Genomic DNA, 20,215 nt, shown 5'->3' on the forward strand with positions numbered 1-20,215 from the left:
AAAACCCAACTGCTAGAAAAGACTCAAGAATGCGGTCGTGTTCAGGACGTTTAATGGGTTAATGAAGAAGCGGTCTCCTGAACAAGTGAAAAAACTTGTCATAAGGCACGAGACGCATTAAAAACCAGTTTTCTTCTGTATGCTTCTCAGCGTGAGGATTTCTTGTCTCCAGTAGGAGGTCCAGCTCTCCTGTTTGCTCAGTTGGTTCCGTCTGTCCACATCAGAACGTGACACTTCCGAGCGGATCAGCTGCTCCCACCGCTGGCACACCCACACAAGACAAGACATTAATCAGTCAGTATTTACTCTGTGTGTGTGTGTGTGTGTGACACCACCTTCAATGCAGCGTCTCTGTTCTCGATAACTGCCCCACGTTTCAGGCTGCTCCTGGCTGTGGTGATGGATGCTGTAGTCATGGTAACAGGTGATACTCCTGAGTTATTGGTGGGCAGGGACAGGTGGGCGATACCGGTCCAAGTCCTTAAACACACAAAGAGTTTTACTGGGAAGGTGCGTTCTGTCTGAGTTTACCCTGATCATTCTCAGGAATGTCACATGTACCTGCTTCCTCTGCTGAGCTCACTTCCTGTTTCAGCTCCTGTCTCCATGGTAACAGCTCTGGGTGGCTCTGCAGGAACAGAACCATGAGAAACCTCTAATTAAACCCTCTGCCAGTCAACAGATGCTCCTGGATGAGGGGGAACTTCTGCTTCTCAACACCTCCTCCCTCCGGCCCCTGATGCCGGCTGGATCAGAACCAGATTCCTTTCTAAGTTTAAGAATTAAGGTGAGTGAAGGTTACCTGCAGCAGTAAGCATCTCGTCCAGCAGATGCAGCAGCTTCTCTGTCAGAGAGGACAGCGACGTCACAAACTCCTCCGCTCTCCCTCTCACACACTCCTGCATCAAACACACACCTAGTGAGTGTGAGGCTGCAGGTGAGAAAGATACTCTCTAGCTGACTCCGCCCCCTCCTACCTGCAGCTCCAGGTGTGTGCTGTGGATGGCGCTGTGCACCTGCTGCTGTCTGAGCTCCTCCCTGCTGTTCAGCGCCTCTAGCTCGTTGTCGCTGAGAGACACTCGCAGGTGACGGACGTTGGAGATCTGAGAACAGAAACCAGCTTCAGCTTCAGGGACCTTTATTCAGGTCTGTCAGAGACTGTGTTCCCAGCTTCACACCTTCTCCTTCTCACTGGCTGCCAGCTTCTCCTCCAGCTTCTTTCGGACCTCGCCCACCTCCTCAGTGAGCCGCGCCCCCTGCTGTCCCTCATGGTCGTTTATTAAGACATCAGGTAAGCAGTTCAGCAGCTCCCTGAACACAGACAGCTGCTTCACCACCTCTGAGACAGGAGGACACATGAGGACAGGTGAGACATGGACAAGCAGGGTGGGGCTAACAGTGAATCCTCATAGAGATGAACATCATGTACCATCTCTGCTCACGCTCAGGAACCTCCTTCCCTGCTCCTGGTATCCCAGCAGCCTTTGCTGTATGCTTTCAGCCCATTGGTCCACAGATTCGGGGAGCAGGTTGAGGCTGCAGGGACGCTTGCTGCAGTAAAACTCCTGATGGCCCACAGAAGATACGTCACCTTGACAAGTTCAGACTGAGCTGCTGGTTGTTGGATGTTCTGTGTGTGTTACCTCGGCGAGCAGCAGGAGAGCGTCGTTGCTTCTCCACAGGATGGAAGTCAGGGATGTGTTGAAGGAGCTGAGAGAAGATCAACAACATGGAAATAATTAGAACACATTTAGGTCCAGGGTTTCTGTGCAGGGTCATCAATGGTTGTGTTGGGTCCATAAAACCAGCTGCAGGAGGCGCTGTTGTCGTCTAAAAGTGTAAAAAATGTTGATGAAGGTTTTTAGGAAATATTCACTTCGCTGTCTGACCTCAGTGAGGACTTTTAAAAACTAAAGTTCTGGATGAACTCAAACCAGAGGAAAAAAATGGAAAATGACATTCCTGAGAGGATTGAGGAGGATCTGCTGCATGGAACTGGGATTCCTCAGTTACTGCGACAGAAGGAATAAAAGTTTCCCGTACGTCAGAATGAGATGGAAATGAGAATATATTCGGACCATCTCATGTAATGAAAAGTGAACTTACTGTGTGCTCAGCTCAGCTTCCTGTTTGGATCCAAAAATCTGGAATTTTTTCTTGGTCCTGATGCCGGTGCTGACTTCGGTTCTGATGGACCTGGAGCTTATTCTCATACTGAGACACAAAGAGAAACAACTGTTTGAACCAGACAGAACATAAAGACCAGTACTTTGGGTTTTCAGACTGGTATCCTAATTAGTCTCTGAAGCCACTGGTGCTGTTAAAGTTTGTCTGAAGATTATAAAAGGCTGGAGTCTCAGTTATCAAAGATAAACGAGGTTTTATTATTATTTCTTTTTTCCTGGGCTATGTCCCTGCAGCTTAGGCAAATAGTGTGGTGGGAGTGGTTGCCCCTCAGTGTCAGGTCAGATTTTCTCTACATAAGGGAAACAATATTCTTCATGTTACATGATTGAATTTATTGAAGTAATGACACTTTTTGAGCACAAACCTGGATCCGCTCCATATAATCCATGTTTACACAACACACCATGAAGTCTTTCACATGGAAGGACCTTTTCTCACTGCAAATCAGTTCTATTAAAACCAGTTAGCTACTGGTTTGGGCCCATTAGATCTGTGTGTTCGTACCTCAGAGTGCTGATGGAATCGGCGCTTCTCTGCTGATGTTGGGTGGAGCTCTGATCTGCAGACAGATATGGAAGTACAGTTTAAATCTCAGAGGTTTGGTCTGGCTGTGTTTTTATGTCCCATAGAAAGTACTCCTGGTCCAGAGCTTCTGTCTATTGTCTGTGACTGTGATGTTCTCTCCATCCCAAGTCACACGGAACAGGCTCACACTGAGCCTGGTTCTGGTTCTGTGGAGCACTCTTCCTGTTGAAGGAGAGTGGTTCCTCTCCACTGGTGCCACATGATTGCTTAGGATGATAGATAGTCAGGGACTGGATGCAGTCTGCTGGGCTTCCTTACACAGATCACTTTTAACCGCCTGGAGGAAGTGATTTGACTGTATTATATTATAACTGGGACCAAATATGATTCTACAGAACTGAAAATGAATTGGACCCATTAGACTTGTAGAGTTCCTCAAGATGACATTTGTTAGAAAATGTCCCAAGTTGGACTGAACTGAGACACAATATTTTGTGTCTCCAGCAGCAGGATGATCAGAAAGAGAAACTACCGGAGTTCATCAGTTTTTCAACACTGCTGGTCTGTTTTAGTTGAATTGTTTCAACTTAAAAATCATTCAGCCTGGATATGAAAACTCTACATGGCATTTTTCCTCTGATATAAAGAAATCCATTTTTGTCCTTTGATTGTGTTGGACCAGCAGCAGAGACGATGAACGGGGAGTAAAACATACCTGGGCTCTCTTTCATCTACACACCTCTGGTAAAACGCCTGGTTTCTCACACTTAAATTGACGCTGTGGTAAATAATTTTCACTTATTATTGTGAAAATAATCTGGTTAAAAGCGACTGAAAAACAAACCTGAAAAATAAGGTGGCTGCAAACAAACTGAGGCTAAGTTGAAGAACTATTTCATAGACTTTCCCTGGTAGGAGTCTGTTAGCATCTCACATCTTTACTTGGTAATATTTTCAAGTACTTAGGCACTTTGGCAAGTCCTCTCTGGTCCTCTCTGATCCTCTCTGGTCTTCTCTGATCCTCTCTGGTCCTCTCTGATCCTCTCTGGTCTTCTCTGATCCTCTCTGATCCTCTCTGGTCTTCCCTGGTCCTCTCTGATCCTCTCTGATCTTCCCTGGTCCTCTCTGATCCTCTCTGATCCTATCTGGTCATCCCTGGTCCTCTCTGATCCTCTCTGGTCCTCTCTGATCCTCTCTGATCCTCTCTGGTCTTCCCTGGTCCTCTCTGATCCTCTCTGATCCTATCTGGTCATCCCTGGTCCTCTCTGATCCTCTCTGGTCCTCTCTGATCCTCTCTGATCCTCTCTGGTCCTCTCTGGTCTTCTCTGGTCTTCTCTGGTCTTCCCTGGTCCTCCTTTTTAGTGATCCCACAGATTTAGTTCTGATCTCGAACTCGTTCATCTCAGAACCCGTTTCTTCAAATGAAGCCATTGTCTTGATGGTTTGAAAGTATGCTCAGACTCAGTGTGATGACATCACAGCTGACATCAGAAGGTCAAAGTGACATTAGATCATACCAGATGATGCTGCCACCACCAGTGTTTCACTGAAGGTATGATACTGTTTGGGTTATAGAACAATGGGCCTTCCTTTAGAACATCCTCCCACAAGGTTCTATAAGATTTTAGCCAGGCCTGGATGTCACTTCAACAAACTCTCAGTTATTGTTTTTCTTTACCTTTTTATTTTTAATTTCAGTAAAAACAAGTAAAATTTAAGATTTCCTTTTTCTTTCGTCAGTTTCTGCTAATTTCCTGTGTAGAAAACACTGAGCTGGTTTGTTTTAGCGTCGATGAGACCAGTTAGGGTCGTAATCACCTAAATGTTCCTGTCACTTTAAGACCAAACTCACATGTTCAGTTCAGACCCTCAGAATGAGGCGGTTTGTATAAATCAGCAAAATATCAGAATAAAACCAAATCTCATTATTTATGGTTTTCTTGGAAAAAACATTTATTGTTCATTATATTTTAATTCAGTTTTCATTCACCATAAAGCTGTTACCTGTCTGGTCAGAGCTTTTAAATTAAAGTTTGCTTGAACAACATCAGAAACCTGAACTTAAAACACCTAAATGGACCACAAACCCCTCTGTGAAACCTGTGAGAGCCAGCAGGTGGAGCTGTTTCTTACTTACCTGCAGCTTTTCTTCCTCTCTGCTGGTTTTCTGAGCTTGAATCCTGGAGCAAAGTGAACCTGCCGGGTTTGGGTCATTGGAAAAAGTAAAGAAGCAAAGCTGTAACATCTGCCTGCTAACATGACAGCGGAGATGATGCTGTCGCTGCTCCACAGACCTGACGGCACTAACAGCTTGCTCTTCATGGAGGTCCACAGCTGTCCTGCTCAGCTGCAGGGAACCACATCGGACCTGCTCCCTGGGTTCAGGATGACCCGACAGAGCGAGACTTTCCTTCACCGCAGAGTCCTGAACACGTAAACACACAGGAGGTCAGGAAGGTTTATCCATGCAGAGCTTTTCACAGGAGAATCATCAAAGAAGTTGGAATATGAAGAAGCACAAAGTGCAAGAAGGAGAAGAAATGAACCAAACAGACAGAACATAAAGAAATTAAAAGCCTTCCTCTGCTTTTTAAAAAACTAAATCAAGAGAACATTTTCAAGAACCTGGACGCCACAGCTGTAGAACATCTGTCTCCTTTGGTCCTAACCTGAGTCTATGGCTCTACCAAAACTACCTGACCTAATCATCTCAAACCACCAGAGGGAATAAAAGGTTCTAAGAGGACAAAGATAGAAGCGGGACTAATAGGACTGTAAGGACAACCGGTGGACAGAGACTCATTTGTTGTCTCCATACTGGGTTTGTTGGAAGCCCTGCGGCTGTCTTCTGACTGGAGATGGTTGAGCTCCTTCTAATTTTAAAATGTTAAACTCTTGTTCCAACAGTCCAGATATGAAGAGATGAGTGTGAAAGATCACCTCCAGCTCAGTTTCTGAGACATTATTTCAAGGCTTAGAAACGTTCCTCAGCTAGAAGATGCAGAGTCTGCAGTACCACTGAAGCTGGGCTGAACAGCTGAGCCAAAGGCTCCAAGGTTCTGCAGGACTGTACACTGGTGCTGCTCAGGGCAACAGTGTGTGGAGTGAGTGGACCTGAAGGTGGTTGGTTCAGAACCAAACATGTGGCACTCAGTGCCTGTAGAGCGGTAAGGAGGAGTACCTGCACCTTTCAGGATTTTTTAGCTTGGTATTTTGTGTCTTAAATAAAAGAAATGTGAATATCAGACAACGATAAACTGAGGAAAAACTAAAAGCATTTTTCAGATCATGACCCAACCCAGCCTGGCACCGTGTGGACAATCAGTCTTTAACATCACTGCAGAGGAAATTTGGACCACTCTGCTTTGCAGAAATATTTTGCTCATGCAACACGTCAATCGAATTTAGTCAGACTTTGACTTTGACTAGGCCACTCCAAAACAATGTTGTTCAGAGGTGCTTGAGTGTCCTCAAGCAGCAAAGCAGATCCAGATCATCAACTTCCGCCATGATATCCGAGAGGCTGTGTTAGTTTTACTCTAGATCCACACCTTCCAAAAAGTTTTACTTTCATCATGTCAGTCCACAGAAAGAGCCTAGAAGACCAGAAACTAAGATGAAAAACTAAAGATCTATGAGTTTCAGGCAGAAGATACCTGAGAAAGTTAGAGTAGTAGTAGTAGAGAAAACCTGTCAATACAACAGGAAGTGAGTTACCAGATTAAAATCCAGGTAGAAGCAGCGCATCTTCATTTGTTCATTAGTTGACAAAAAGAACGAACAAATCTGATCTGGTGACACCTGGAAGGAGACAGTTAGGCAGAATCTGAACCAGAACCTGTCAGAAGATGTCTGATCTCTGAACAGACTGAGGCAGAGCAAACAGAAGTCTGGGACGAGGGGAACATTCCTGCTGGACACGTCCACAGTAACAAGTCCTGTCGTCTGGTCAGATTATTCCAGAGCACAGCAGCTTCTCTGCTGTAGAGGAAATATGAACATGGACTGTGTACCTGCATGTTCTTCATCATCATCCTCAGATCCTCCAACCTGCTGCTGAGCTTAGACTGCTGCAGGTTGCTGCTGGCCACCTGCAGGAGGTAAACAGTTAATAGAGGACAGAGACAGTCTGAGGGGGACAGACAGAAGGACAACCGGACAGGTACCTCAGCCTTGATCTGAATCTGTGTTCTGCTGATTATTTTCTGGACTTCATCAGTGAATTTCACCTCAGCCCGCAGAGAAGACAGCTTGTCCTCCAGACCAGATGACACCTTCCTCACCTGCAGCAGGACAGTAAGGTTTGGACTCAGACTGCTGATAAACACATATTACTACCTGCTGCATGAGACATGAGTTTCCACCTTTCCTTCAACCTTCTTTCATCCAGACAACCTGTTCCTGCTTCAGAAGATCAACACACCTGCTGCAAACTCTTGGACTCTAACAACTCCAGCTCAGAGAAGATGGACTTCTCAGTCGCACTGATCTGCTTGGTTTCCTCCTTCAGTCTCCTCCGAAACATTTTATCCTCCTGAGGAGCTAAATCTCTTCCTTCGCTGAACATCCTGCAGGAAGAGAAAACTCCCATCTGAGGATGAGGATCTTTTAATCCTCCTGCTGCCTGAGCTGCAGGTGAAGGTACCTGAAAGACTTTAGGAGATCCCCTGTTCTTTTCCTAGCCTCTTCCAGTCTGCTCTGGACCAACTGTTTGAAGTTCTGAGTATCTTCAGTTTGCCGATCCAGGCAGTTCTGCAGGGTGGTGCCACAAACCTCCAGACTGACACACACAGAGGAGGTCAGGGAGACAGACTCATCAAGCAGCAGCCTGCCAGCTGATTATTGTCAGTTCTTACCCTCTGATGCTGCTTGACGCCACCTCCAGGCCATCCTGGTTATTCTTCTGGATGGAGGTCTGCAGCTCCATTTCACAGGAGGCCAAACTGTTGAACAACTCCTGGTTCTTCTTCTGGATGGAGTTCTGAAGATCCTGAAACTCTTTTCTACAGGAGGTCAAAATGTCCGATATTTCCTGACAGTGGATGTCCACACACTTCTGGTGGAGCTGCAGCTCAGCTAAACACACACACACACACACACACACACACACACACACACACAGATTAAAGGACAACAGTCTAACTGGGTGCTAACAGGCCTGAAGCTTCATGGGGTCCATAGAACCTGAAAGCTTTCAGATAGCAGCTGATCTTCCTCGGGGTGAGGAGTTGCTTTAGTTTGATTCTAATCTGTCACGGTTGCCATGGCACCCGGCTCATTAAGCACTCAGCAAATAATTAACAAACGTTTCTGATCCAGAGTCAGAGCAGAATCAGGGAAAAAGGTCCTCATATAGGTATCACCTGGTTCCTGTAAAAGTGTATAAACGGACCTGGAATGATCAGAATTGGTTCCGTCATTTAAGTTTTAATGGAAGAAGAGAAAAATTCACTCACTTACTGCAACTGTTTCCTGCACATTGATTGGCTGATTACTTTCTTATGCATTAATATTAGCTGTTGTTACTTTAATATTGTTTTTTTATTTATCGTATGTTTTTATGAGCAGATCTCTCCTGAAGATCCATTTAATCTCAATGAGACCTGGTTTTACCTGAATAAATACAGAAAATGATCAATACATTTAGTGTGTGTTTTTTTTACCAAGCCGGGGCTCATAAATGCGGGTCCGGATGTGTTCTGGTGTCAGCTGGAGTTTCTGCTCCAATCTGACCGCCTCCTTTCTTTCCGCCACCATGGCAGCAGCCGAGCTAAGAAGATCTTTGAAGCTCTGCTCAACATGGTCCAGAACCAGAGTCCGGGTCCTGGACATGAGACACAGTGTGAGACAGCTGTTCACTGGGCAGACTGGGACAGGCATGTGCACATGCACCTGCTCAGAGTGTGCACGAGCAGCTCCACAGGAAACAGGCTCAGGTGTGTTTCCTGTTGGATGGAGTCAGACAGGTCGGGGGCGGAGCACCTAAAGGCGGGGCCTGTGTACACCACGCCCCCTGTTGATGTAAAGGTGACACTGCTGCTGATGTCGCAGAGTTTGAGTAGAGAGGACGCTGCCTGCACACACAAACACATCCCTTACAGGTGGGTCTGGACCCAGAGAACCTGGTGTCACTCAGATAATCAATAACTGATCAGCTTCACCTCAGTCAGCCATTCCTGGGAGCTGAGGGCGGGGCCAGTTTCTTTCTCACTGCTTATTGGCTCTTTGTTCTCTGGTTGCACGGTTTCTGTCCTGGAAGACGTTTCTGCATAGAAACAGAGGAGCACCAGATGAGACAGGAACAGACCAGTGAAGGTCGCTAAGGCAACGTTCACACTGCAAGCAAATGCGACCCAGATCCGACTTTTTCATGGCAGTATAAGTCATCTCCACAAAAATCTGAATTATACCACTTTCACACGTGGTACTGAATCAGGTGCGTAACCGACGGTTTTAAAGCGTCCACAGTCAGAACAGTTATGTCACATTAGATCCAACATTCAGGTCATTGTCCTGGTTCCGACTAGCATCCACACAGCCCAATAGTCACTACTCAACAGGCCGTTGTTAATAGCTGAGCTCTCTTATGATGTATTAACATCCATCCATTAATAACACAGAGACACGACATCCATGATAACTTCCAGCAGTGAGCTGCTGTTTGACGTCTACATTCTTCTTCTGCGCATGCGGGTCGCTTTGGGGTCATGACCCATTGAAGTCTGATGGTGAACACATTTAATTAGTGGTTGGAAGGACCACTCAAGAAAAAATCTGAGTTGAGCATCAAGAGCAGCAGTGTGAACGAAGCTTCATGGGGTCCATAGAACCTGAAAGCTTTCAGATAGCAGCTGATCTTCCTCGGGGTGAGGAGTTGCTTTAGTTTGATTCTAATCTGTCACGGTTGCCATGGCACCCGGCTCATTAAGCACTCAGCAAATAATTAACAAACGTCTCTGATCCAGAGTCAGAGCAGAATCAGGGAAAAAGGTCCTCATATAGGTATCACCTGGTTCCTGTAAAAGTGTATAAACGGACCTGGAATGATCAGAATTGGTTCCGTCATTTAAGTTTTAATGGAAGAAGAGAAAAATTCACTCACTTACTGCAACTGTTTCCTGCACATTGATTGGCTGATTACTTTCTTATGCATTAATATTAGCTGTTGTTACTTTAATATTGTTTTTTTATTTATCGTATCTTTTTATGAGCAGATCTCTCCTGAAGATCCATTTAATCTCAATGAGACCTGGTTTTACCTGAATAAATACAGAAAATGATCAATAAAATCTGAGTTGAGCATCAAGACTAGCAGTGTGAATGTAGACTAAGAACCAGAATCAGAACCAGTCCAGTAAAACTGACCCAGGACCAGTGTGGGGCTTCTGATGTTCAATGGTGGGAAGTTCTGCAGTTCTGCTGGACTCTGAGGGCATATGGTACATAAAAACACTTCAGTGTGGAAAAACTGCAAGAGGCCAACAAGGGTTATGCCTGTATGTTTCCATGGTTACCGGTCTGTAGGCGTGGCTGAGTCTGAAGAAGGAGCTGATGCTGATGCTGTAGGAGAGGAGCTCCTCCATGAGGAGAGCAGGAAGCTGATCCAGGAGCTCACATTGATCAGAAATGCTCTGCCTGCAGCTGCAAGTTCAAACACAGAGTCTGAGATGAGAGCTGAACATCATCCTGAGCAGCTGCAGCAGATGTCCTACCTGTCCTCCATGTCCTGCAGCTGCTCCAGAGTTTTATGCAGACACATCTGCATAGCAGCCTCACTGCTCTCCTGACGGAGCGCCCCCAACAGGACATCCATGTGCACCATCTTCTTCTAGAAAACACAGTATCATCTTACTCAGCAGCTGCTGAAACATGCTCACCGCCGTGCCCCTCACTGGTCAGGGAGTCACCTGGACGTGTTTCTGCTGGGCCTGACTGAGGACCTCCAATTGTCCCTTCAGTTCTTCTTCTCTCCTCTCCAACTTGCGGCAGTGCATCTCCCATAGCAACGCTGAGGCTCGCATCACCTCAAAGACACTCCTACTGACCTGGAGGCTGTGACGTCCCACAGAGTCACTGCACACCTGCAGACGGGGACAGACAGAAGTCAGCTGACAGCTAAACGGGACTGAAGAAAGGATCCCTCAGCAAGGTTTGTGTGACAGACATCTAGAGCAGCCAATCGCTCTTCATCCTGTCTCTGCAGTTGTCCAATCAGAGGGAGGAGCTGAGAGGCGATGATCTCCTTCACCTGCTGGTCTGATAGCTGCAGAGCTAAGAGCGCCACCTTCAGGAAGACAGATAAATTATTTTTTAGAAATTTTAACAAATCGTTTCATCAGGTTTGGTTTGGTTTGAAAATTACTTTCTGAAACTTTCCAGGTCTGTTCAAAAAAGAAAGTTCTAGCGTTCAGGGACCCTTTCAGTCCAACGCCTCTGTGCAGCTCAAATGATCTGACCTGACAGAGCTGAAACATCTGAAATGATCTGCGTTCAGATCTTACCTTACAGTTCTCCACCTCAGCCAGGTGATGCTGCCATGTGTGTTCGTATAATCCTCGCATCTGATGGAGAAGGTCAGCATGGAGATGGTCTGAAGACAGAGAGGATGCACACAGAGATACTGTGACAACACGTAGTGATGTCTGAGAACAGACATTGCTTCCTGTGAAGGTAAATTCATCACTAAGATGTTTCAGACACCAGTTTATCTCACAGACTGACCCTGGGTCAGCTCTCCAACCCCAACATCAAAGCTCTGTTCGATACTTACCAATCTGCTGATTGACAGCGGTCAGCTCGTCGAGCCAATCAGAAACCAGAGCCGAGGAGCAGATGGGAGGGACCAGAGAACTGAAACACCGAGAAAAAGAAGGTGATTGGGCAGACAAAACAGTGGGTGGAGCCTATGAAAGGTGAGAACCTGTGTTTAGTTACCAGATCTTATAGATGATTTCACAGCGCTGTTGTATCAGATCTTCTTGAGTTTGTTTCATCTGCTGATCCAAGAACAGCTCTTGTTCCTTATCTCTGCTGCAGAGACCCCTGGAACACAGACTCTGCTGATCCAGAACCACTTTCCAGAAAGAAAACTGGCCCTGAAGCTAAAAATATAAACTAAGATTCTTTTCTACCAGCTAGTTCTTGATTCAGACTAGAACCACAATCTACACCTGTTCTGACCAGTGAAACATCTCATTCCTATAAATAAAATCTAGTCAAAGGCTTGTCTATGATCAACCTTTTCAAACCTCTGCAGTACCTGGTTCTGATCATCTTTGGACCTATTTAATTATTGATTCTCCACCTACTTTAACCGCTCCACCACTTCTTCTACTCTGTTGCTCCTCCATCGATCCAGGCAGTCCTTCCAGAGCAGACGGAGGAGGGACTCCTGCTGAAGGTGGTCCTCCTTCAGGCGCAGTACCAACCAGGCGATGCTGCGCTGGTTGGCCAGCAGAGACTGATTTAACTTCTGAGGAGGAGGAGGAGGAATGAGACACCGAGTGTGGTGAGGTTCCAGAGGTCAGACTGGACAGCGGTTACCATGGCCTCAGCGTGCATCAGCCTGTGGACATCAGGTGGAGACAGGAAGCTAATCTGCTCCAGCAGCTGGAAGTGTTTCCTCAGAACAACTTTGATCTGTGGCAGGAAATGTACAGACAGCTCGTTTATATTGAATAAGCTTCAAGGTTTCTCTCATCACCATCCAAAAATCAGCTGAATATCAGAGTAACATCTGCCAGATGTTCTTCCCTGGTGGAACTGATGGAGGTGAGCTCACCTGCAGCTTAAACTGAAACACAGCTTTAAGTCATTCTGACCTCCAGGCTTCTATGTTCTTCAACGCCACTCAGCTTCTTGTCCAGTTCTGAGATGCAGATCTTCTTCAGCCTCACCTCCTCTTCCACTGCCTCCCAGAGACTGTGCCAGGCCTGGACACACACACACACACACACACACACAGGTCCTGTATGATCCTGGTTTCTCCTGATATAAACTTGAAGAAGCAAACATCTGAGCTTTTCTAAAACCAACGGATTAATTTATTCGCTCCAGTCGATTTCAGTGTTCTCTGCAGAGACCCGGTGGGCTCACTGATACAGACTAGTTTTAATCTTCTGCTGCTGCTGTCATAGAAAGACAGACACCCTCTGATTTAGACCCTCTGATTTAGACCCTCTGATTTAGACCTCTGATTTAGACCCTCTGATTTAGACCCTCTGATTTAGACCTCTGATTTAGACCTTCTGATTTAGACCTCTGATTTAGACCTCTGATTTAGACCTCTGATTTAGACCTCTGATTTAGACCTCTGATTTAGACCCTCTGATTTAGACCCTCTGATTTAGACCTCTGATTTAGACCCTCTGATTTAGACCCTCTGATTTAGACCCTCTGATTTAGACCTCTGATTTAGACCCTCGGATTTAGACCTCTGATTTAGACCTTCTGATTTAGACCTCTGATTTAGACCTCTGATTTAGACCTCTGATTTAGACCTCTGATTTAGACCCTCGGATTTAGACCCTCTAATTTAGACCCTCTGATATAGACCTCTGATTTAGACCCTCTGATTTAGACCCTCTGATTTAGACCTGATTTAGACCCTCTGATTTAGACCTCTGATTTAGACCCTCTGATTTAGACCCTCTGATTTAGACCCTCTGATTTAGACCTCTGATTTAGACCTTCTGATTTAGACCTCTGATTTAGACCTCTGATTTAGACCCTCGGATTTAGACCTCTGATTTAGACCTTCTGATTTAGACCCTCTGATTTAGACCTCTGATTTAGACCCTCGGATTTAGACCTGATTTAGACCCTCTGATTTAGACCTCTGATTTAGACCCTCTGATTTAGACCTCTGATTTAGACCTTCTGATTTAGACCTCTGATTTAGACCCTCTGATTTAGACCTTCTGATTTAGACCTTCTGATTTAGACCTCTGATTTAGACCCTCTGATTTAGACCCTCTGATTTAGACCTCTGATTTAGACCTTCTGATTTAGACCTCTGATTTAGACCCTCTGATTTAGACCCTCTGATTTAGACCCTCTGATTTAGACCCTCTGATTTAGACCTGATTTAGACCCTCTGATTTAGACCTCTGATTTAGACCCTCTGATTTAGACCCTCTGATTTAGACCTGATTTAGACCCTCTGATTTAGACCTCTGATTTAGACCCTCTGATTTAGACCCTCTGATTTAGACCTGATTTAGACCCTCTGATTTAGACCTCTGATTTAGACCCTCTGATTTAGACCCTCTGATTTAGACCTCTGATTTAGACCTCTGATTTAGACCTTCTGATTTAGACCTCTGATTTAGACCCTCTGATTTAGACCCTCTGATTTAGACCTCTGATTTAGACCTTCTGATTTAGACCTCTGATTTAGACCCTCTGATTTAGACCCTCTGATTTAGACCTGATTTAGACCCTCTGATTTAGACCTCTGATTTAGACCCTCTGATTTAGACCCTCTGATTTAGACCCTCTGATTTAGACCTCTGATTTAGACCTTCTGATTTAGACCTCTGATTTAGACCTCTGATTTAGACCCTCGGATTTAGACCTCTGATTTAGACCTTCTGATTTAGACCTCTGATTTAGACCTCTGATTTAGACCTCTGATTTAGACCTCTAATTTAGACCCTCTGATTTAGACCCTCTGATTTAGACCCTCTGATATAGACCTCTGATTTAGACCCTCTGATTTAGACCCTCTGATTTAGACCTGATTTAGACCCTCTGATTTAGACCTCTGATTTAGACCCTCGGATTTAGACCCTCTAATTTAGACCCTCTGATTTAGACCTTCTGATTTAGACCCTCGGATTTAGACCCTCTAATTTAGACCCTCTGATATAGACCTCTGATTTAGACCCTCTGATTTAGACCCTCTGATTTAGACCTCTGATTTAGACCCTCGGATTTAGACCCTCTAATTTAGACCCTCTGATTTAGACCTCTGATTTAGACCTCTGATATAGACCTCTGATTTAGACCCTCTGATTTAGACCTTCTGATTTAGACCTGATTTAGACCCTCTGATTTAGACCCTCTGATTTAGACCCTCGGATTTAGACCCTCTAATTTAGACCCTCTGATATAGACCTCTGATTTAGACCCTCTGATTTAGACCCTCGGATTTAGACCCTCTAATTTAGACCCTCTGATATAGACCTCTGATTTAGACCCTCTGATTTAGACCCTCTGATTTAGACCCTCTGATTTAGACCTCTGATATAGACCTCTGATTTAGACCCTCTGATATAGACCTCTGATTTAGACCTCTGATTTAGACCTGCTTTACAGTTTGTTCCTAAGAATGTGAGTTGACTGAACGGCCAACAGGGTGCACCAAAGTGAGCATTCTCTCGCTAACTCCAATTTCTTTTCAACATTTTGTTTCTCCTCTAGTCTTCTGATGTGTTTTTCTAACTTTTTGGACCTGGGTAGCACCCCTACCAGATAGACCCTCTGTTCTTTAATCTCGTCATAAATGCACCATTTCCAAAACAAGATTATCAGAGAAACATTGACCTTCTAACAGTCAGAGCCAAGCTGGCACCTTTCTAAAGGTTTTGTTGTTCATTTTCTACTGTTTTCCCTCAGCTGTCCCCAACTAATTCCAAGGAGATGCAGTTTAATCTATTTCTTACAGATGGTTTTTGTTTTACGGAGCAGCTGACCTGCCTGAAGATCCGATCACATCAAAGTGAAAATGCAAAAATAACAGATGAGAGCTTTTGGTCAGGAAAAAAGCTCCAGGCACAGTGTGAGTCATCTTAATGTGGACCTGCAGACTGCCGGGTTCTTGCTGTCCAATTCTGCCCTTCAGGGTGTCCAATCTGAGGTCCACCTCCCGTAGAGAGGACCGCACCTGCTCACTGTTGGTCCTCACTTCCAACTCACACACCTAACAGAAAGATACAGTCAGTCCATCCATCCACCCACCCATCCATCCATCCATCCATCCATCCATCCATCCATCCATCCATCAAACCATCCATCTATCCATCCATCCATCTATCCATCCATCCATCCATCCATCCATCCATCCATCCACCCACCCACCCACCCATCCATCCATCCATCCATCCATCCATCCATCCATCCATCCATCCATCCATCCATCCCACACACAGACCTAAGAAGAACCAGTTAAAATAACAGTCATGTTGGAGTACCCAGAGTGAACCCACACATGCACAGGCAGAACATGCAAACTCCATGCAGACAAACCCCTGGCCAGGATTTGAACCCGTGTCTCCATAGATGGTTTGATGTTCTGACCACACACTTTTAAACGGTGGGGCTCAGAATGATGGATCAGCTACCTGGGACAGGTGGGTCAGGTCAGCCTCCAGTTGCTTCAGAGCTGCATCGTGTTTCTGACCTCTCTTCTTGCTCAGCCTCTCAACAATCCCAGAACTCGGATGGTTGATCGCTGAGGAGCAGATTTTAGATCCACAAAGTTAAAATAAAATTGTAAAACTCCAAAATTCTCGGTGATAATATTAAGTTTTCAGAATTTAATCTAAAACTATGTGTTAATCTGAACAGAAGTGTTTCTAAAGCAATAAATCTTCTAAAAGAATCAATCAGAAAACTGCAACAAAGACTGGAGCTGTGATCAAATCTGCTGTGAATGGAGCAGATCCTGTGATGCTCCAGTCTGTCTGGTCTTAATTCCTCATCTCTGAAGTGTTACCTGGAAATTAAAGCTCAGATTATCTTTTATTCTGATGAAGCTACATAAACCCTGAGGAGATATTTTATGAATAATCATCAAACTATCAGCACTGATACCAACCCACTGAGTCAGGAAGCTTCCTGACGTCGGCAAAGCCATCATCTTCATCATCCATCTGCTGCCCCCTGCTGGTGGGAGAACAGACCCTGAGGAACACCTGGATGGATGAATTGTGAGAAGACAGAAAGGACGCTTGTCTGAAACGTTTCTGTGTTCACCTGCTGCTGTCCGCTGGGGACAGACTGTCTGTCTTCTGGACTCTGTGTCCTGCCAGCAGAGATCTGGACAGCTGAGCCTGAAACATGAGACACACCAGCTGTCTTTATCCGCTGGGAATGGCAGAGAATGTTCTCCTGAGAGCAGTAAATTGGTCCTGCAGGCTCCTCTGAGGACCTCACATAAAGATGTACTTAGAGGCTATTAGAAACTCTTCAGAACCAACTTCTTTAGAACATACACCGAGTCTCCTTGTGAGAACAAGAACTTCTCTAGACTTTTTGGAGCTAACTTGTATTGTTTCTGTTAAACATCTGTTGGATTAAAATGAAATGATGTGTTTATAAAAAGCTGCTGGAACATAGAGCCTCCAGACCCGGTTTGAACGTTTAATTCTGCTCAATTATGTGCGGTCCGGTCCGAGTCAAGCATCAATCCTCTGAAAATGATCAGGTACAAGAACCGAAACGGAGGGAAAAGCAGCCAAAGTCCAAAACAGTTCTGAAAGAACCTCAGAAAGTCTGGAGAACTGTTGGTCAGAACCACTTTACGGGTCACTGAATCACTGGAGGAAAACAGAGAGAAATGTGGGCCGGACCAGAACTCGGGACAAGACTCCACATTAACAGTTGGCGATCATTGATCTTTTTATGGGGATTTCGAATTTTAATTTGTATTTAGAACTTCTGAAAATCTGCAGGATTAAATCTGAATTTTATTCATATTTAATTTACTTTCATCGCCGGCAGGTAACTGATACGTCAAGATCTGCTCCAAACCCCCAGAGATCTTTCTGTAGAGAGAGCTGCTCCATCAGGAGCTGCTCCATCCACAGGAGCTCCTGATGATGGAGCAGGATCTATTCCATCTACAGGAGCTGCTCCATCAGGAGCTGCTCCATCCACAGGAGCTCCTGATGATGGAGCAGGATCTATTCCATCTACAGGAGCTGCTCCATCAGGAGCTGCTCCATCCACAGGATCTATTCCATCTACAGGAGCTACATGGACCTCCTTGTCTAACTGAACCTGACTAGTTTTATGTGTATTATTGCTCAGCTGATGATGCGTCCTAGAATCAGAATATTTTATATTTATTCTAGATTTTATATGCTGCCTTTAAAGTGTCTTGTTTTGTTTTTGTAAATATATTTAATGTTGTTTCATGTTTAGAGAGCAAGGAAATAATTTCATGTTCATGGAGATTATGGAGACTTGGTTCCTGACTGTAGTCTTCACTCATGTTTCTCCCAGAAAGTTACAGTTATAATATTCTGCAGAGGTTAGTTTATGTTCTGGACCAAACTGGACCCAGAACCAGTGAGTCGGTGAGTCCAGGCCCCTCCTGTGGTGAGAAAATGTTCTGTTTTCAGATGATAAACTGGTTGTCCTCAGTGGAACATCAGTAAACTGAAGATATGTCGGATAAATGAACCAGAGAGACGCTAAAACACCTGGAAGCTTCTCTCAGAGGTTGGACCACCTTTAGTTCTGACTCAGACCCAGTTTGACCCACCTGAGCGTCGAACAGCTGCCGGTTAACCTCCCTGCTGGGAACCGCTCTGCTCTCACACATCCTGGCGCTGGGTCTGGATCCCGCAGCCGGGTTCGGGCTCCGGGTTCCCGGTCAGCCGGAGGAAGAAGATCCGGGAAAAAGAAGCTGCTACTCGGCCTCAAATGGCGCCCGGTGTCGGTATCGGTGCGTCCCTCTGCTTAAATCAATCGGTTCTGAGCTGTTTACCGTCCCCATGGCAACACGCGGCGTTTACGGACCACTGAGGGAGTCGTTCATTTTGGCCTCAAACATTATTAACTGGGTTTGAACTATTTTTATTTTCTACTTAATATCTTCTAGTCTTTAGAATGAATGGACCCCGTCTGTTCAACCAGGTCAGCACCGGAACACACGGAGAGGTTCTTCCGGTTAAAATTCTGCTGATGATTCGAACTGTGGATTTGCTTCAGATGGATCCAGCAGTATGAGAATATATTAATATGAATTTCAGTGAAATAAGATTTGTTTATTGCATGTATTTGTCTGATAATTTCTTCAAACTTGTCTTATTAATATCTCTGATTCCAGATCCACCTCAAAGTGCTGAAAGGTTTAAGGCTGACATTTTTTTGAATTTCGTTTTGCTCCACATCTTTAGAAAAAGACTGAGATCATCATTAATCCACCGGGTTTTCTTAGAACTGTACTGAAAGAAGGGCGTCAGGGGTATGTCTGCCATTTGATTGGTCAGTTGTTCTGACTGGTACCGCTTTAATTATTTACATGTTAATATGACTGTTAGGACCCAGTTAAGCCAGGAGAGATGCTTTGATTCTTCCCAACTTATAAAAACATATTTTCTTCTTTGGCTCGTTACCATTTTATGAGACAGTCTAGTCACACACCTACTTTTACCTCAAATGTTTTACAATAATAGGTCCAAATAATCCTGTAAAATGCGGCTGTAGCCTCTGATTCTCTGTGGAGTTATTTCTATGAGCAAAAATGAATGTGCCGCTTAGATTTGTTTTAAATGCGCTTTTATTTTGAAAGCGAGCGGCTGTTCTGGGGTGTCTCCTCTCCAGGTCCACTGATAGCTTTCAGCCTTGTGTTCTTCAGACTGAAGCAGCCTCTTCTCAGGAAGTTAATGAGAAGTTTGACTTACTTTCAGAAATGTCCCTGCTCGCTAAACGTTTTTAGCAAAACATGAACATCTGAGTGTTTATTTTCTGAGGTCAAAGGTCAAGGGTATGGTGATGGGCTGTTTCTAAGGATTGCAAAAGCTGCCATTTTTTTGTGGATATTTTATAATAATGTTTAATACATTTTAAGTCTATTTTAGTTTAAGCTATGACAAATTTGGTTTATTGCCTATAATCAGTATAAACCCAGTTCTACATTGGATCAAATATTTAATTTCTATTTGCTATGTCTGATAAAGTCAGCAGAAGATTAAAAAAAATCATATTTACTGTTTTAAATCAAATTTATACAAAACTGTTTAGAACTGCACCGATCCAACCCTGCAGCCGGCTGATACCGATTTCTGGTTTCCTGTGAGGTCTCCTTTCTTTTTATTTTGATCAAACAGTCGGTTTCACCCAGAGTTCAGTTGTAAAGAAGCTATAGTTCACTGGTAATATTAGCAGATTAAACAAAAAGCTTCAGTGACCCATCCAAAGTTTTCTCAGCATCAAAATATTACAGTGGCACAACTAATCCATTCACATATGTCATCACACTATCACAGCTGATAATGGTTATCACAATGACCAACAGTTGTATGACAGTTAAATGTTTTCCTAATAATGCACAGAAAACCAGATGTTTGTTCAGACTGCAGAGACCTTCAGATCATGACTCAGTCAGTCTCTGTCTCAGTGCAACGATATCATGCCTTTGGATGATTTTCTGCCTCACCTATGTTATGCAAACGAAACAAAAGTTGAGAACATTATTCAGATAAATTATTGACAGGCGAAAACACTCGAAAATACATTTCTCCAGAAAATGATCAGACATCTAATTGCGGTC

At 44.5% G+C, this 20,215-nt stretch overlaps 1 protein-coding gene across 6 annotated transcripts; it reads right to left on the reverse strand.

Moving 5' to 3' along the window:
• Nucleotides 1-35: 35 nt before the first annotated feature.
• Nucleotides 36-19,067, reverse strand: ccdc180 (coiled-coil domain containing 180). Of its 6 annotated transcripts, none has more exons than XM_047381110.1 (37): nucleotides 18,203-19,063; nucleotides 16,690-16,766; nucleotides 16,532-16,617; nucleotides 16,056-16,165; nucleotides 15,515-15,634; nucleotides 12,534-12,644; nucleotides 12,256-12,351; nucleotides 12,021-12,184; nucleotides 11,647-11,754; nucleotides 11,483-11,562; nucleotides 11,214-11,302; nucleotides 10,877-10,996; nucleotides 10,620-10,793; nucleotides 10,425-10,540; nucleotides 10,227-10,353; nucleotides 10,078-10,138; nucleotides 8,874-8,977; nucleotides 8,605-8,786; nucleotides 8,376-8,536; nucleotides 7,569-7,788; nucleotides 7,358-7,492; nucleotides 7,136-7,280; nucleotides 6,879-6,995; nucleotides 6,726-6,803; nucleotides 6,430-6,513; nucleotides 5,007-5,137; nucleotides 4,850-4,908; nucleotides 2,692-2,746; nucleotides 2,107-2,214; nucleotides 1,644-1,710; nucleotides 1,430-1,565; nucleotides 1,179-1,339; nucleotides 978-1,103; nucleotides 803-899; nucleotides 562-628; nucleotides 336-480; nucleotides 36-261 (listed from the first exon to the last, which is right to left on the reverse strand). In XM_047381110.1, the coding sequence occupies exons 1-37, from the start codon at nucleotides 18,260-18,262 to the stop codon at nucleotides 118-120; spliced, it is 4,221 nt and encodes a 1,406-aa protein (XP_047237066.1). In that variant the 5' UTR covers nucleotides 18,263-19,063; the 3' UTR covers nucleotides 36-117. The 6 variants fall into 6 exon arrangements, with proteins under 6 accessions (XP_047237066.1, XP_047237068.1, XP_047237067.1 ...); XM_047381112.1 differs by having other exon boundaries at nucleotides 16,532-16,596; nucleotides 18,203-19,062; XM_047381111.1 differs by having other exon boundaries at nucleotides 16,532-16,599; nucleotides 18,203-19,062.
• Nucleotides 19,068-20,215: the final 1,148 nt, after the last annotated feature.

Source organism: Girardinichthys multiradiatus, chromosome 12 (assembly GCF_021462225.1).
Source record: "Girardinichthys multiradiatus isolate DD_20200921_A chromosome 12, DD_fGirMul_XY1, whole genome shotgun sequence".
NCBI lineage: Eukaryota > Metazoa > Chordata > Actinopteri > Cyprinodontiformes > Goodeidae > Girardinichthys > Girardinichthys multiradiatus.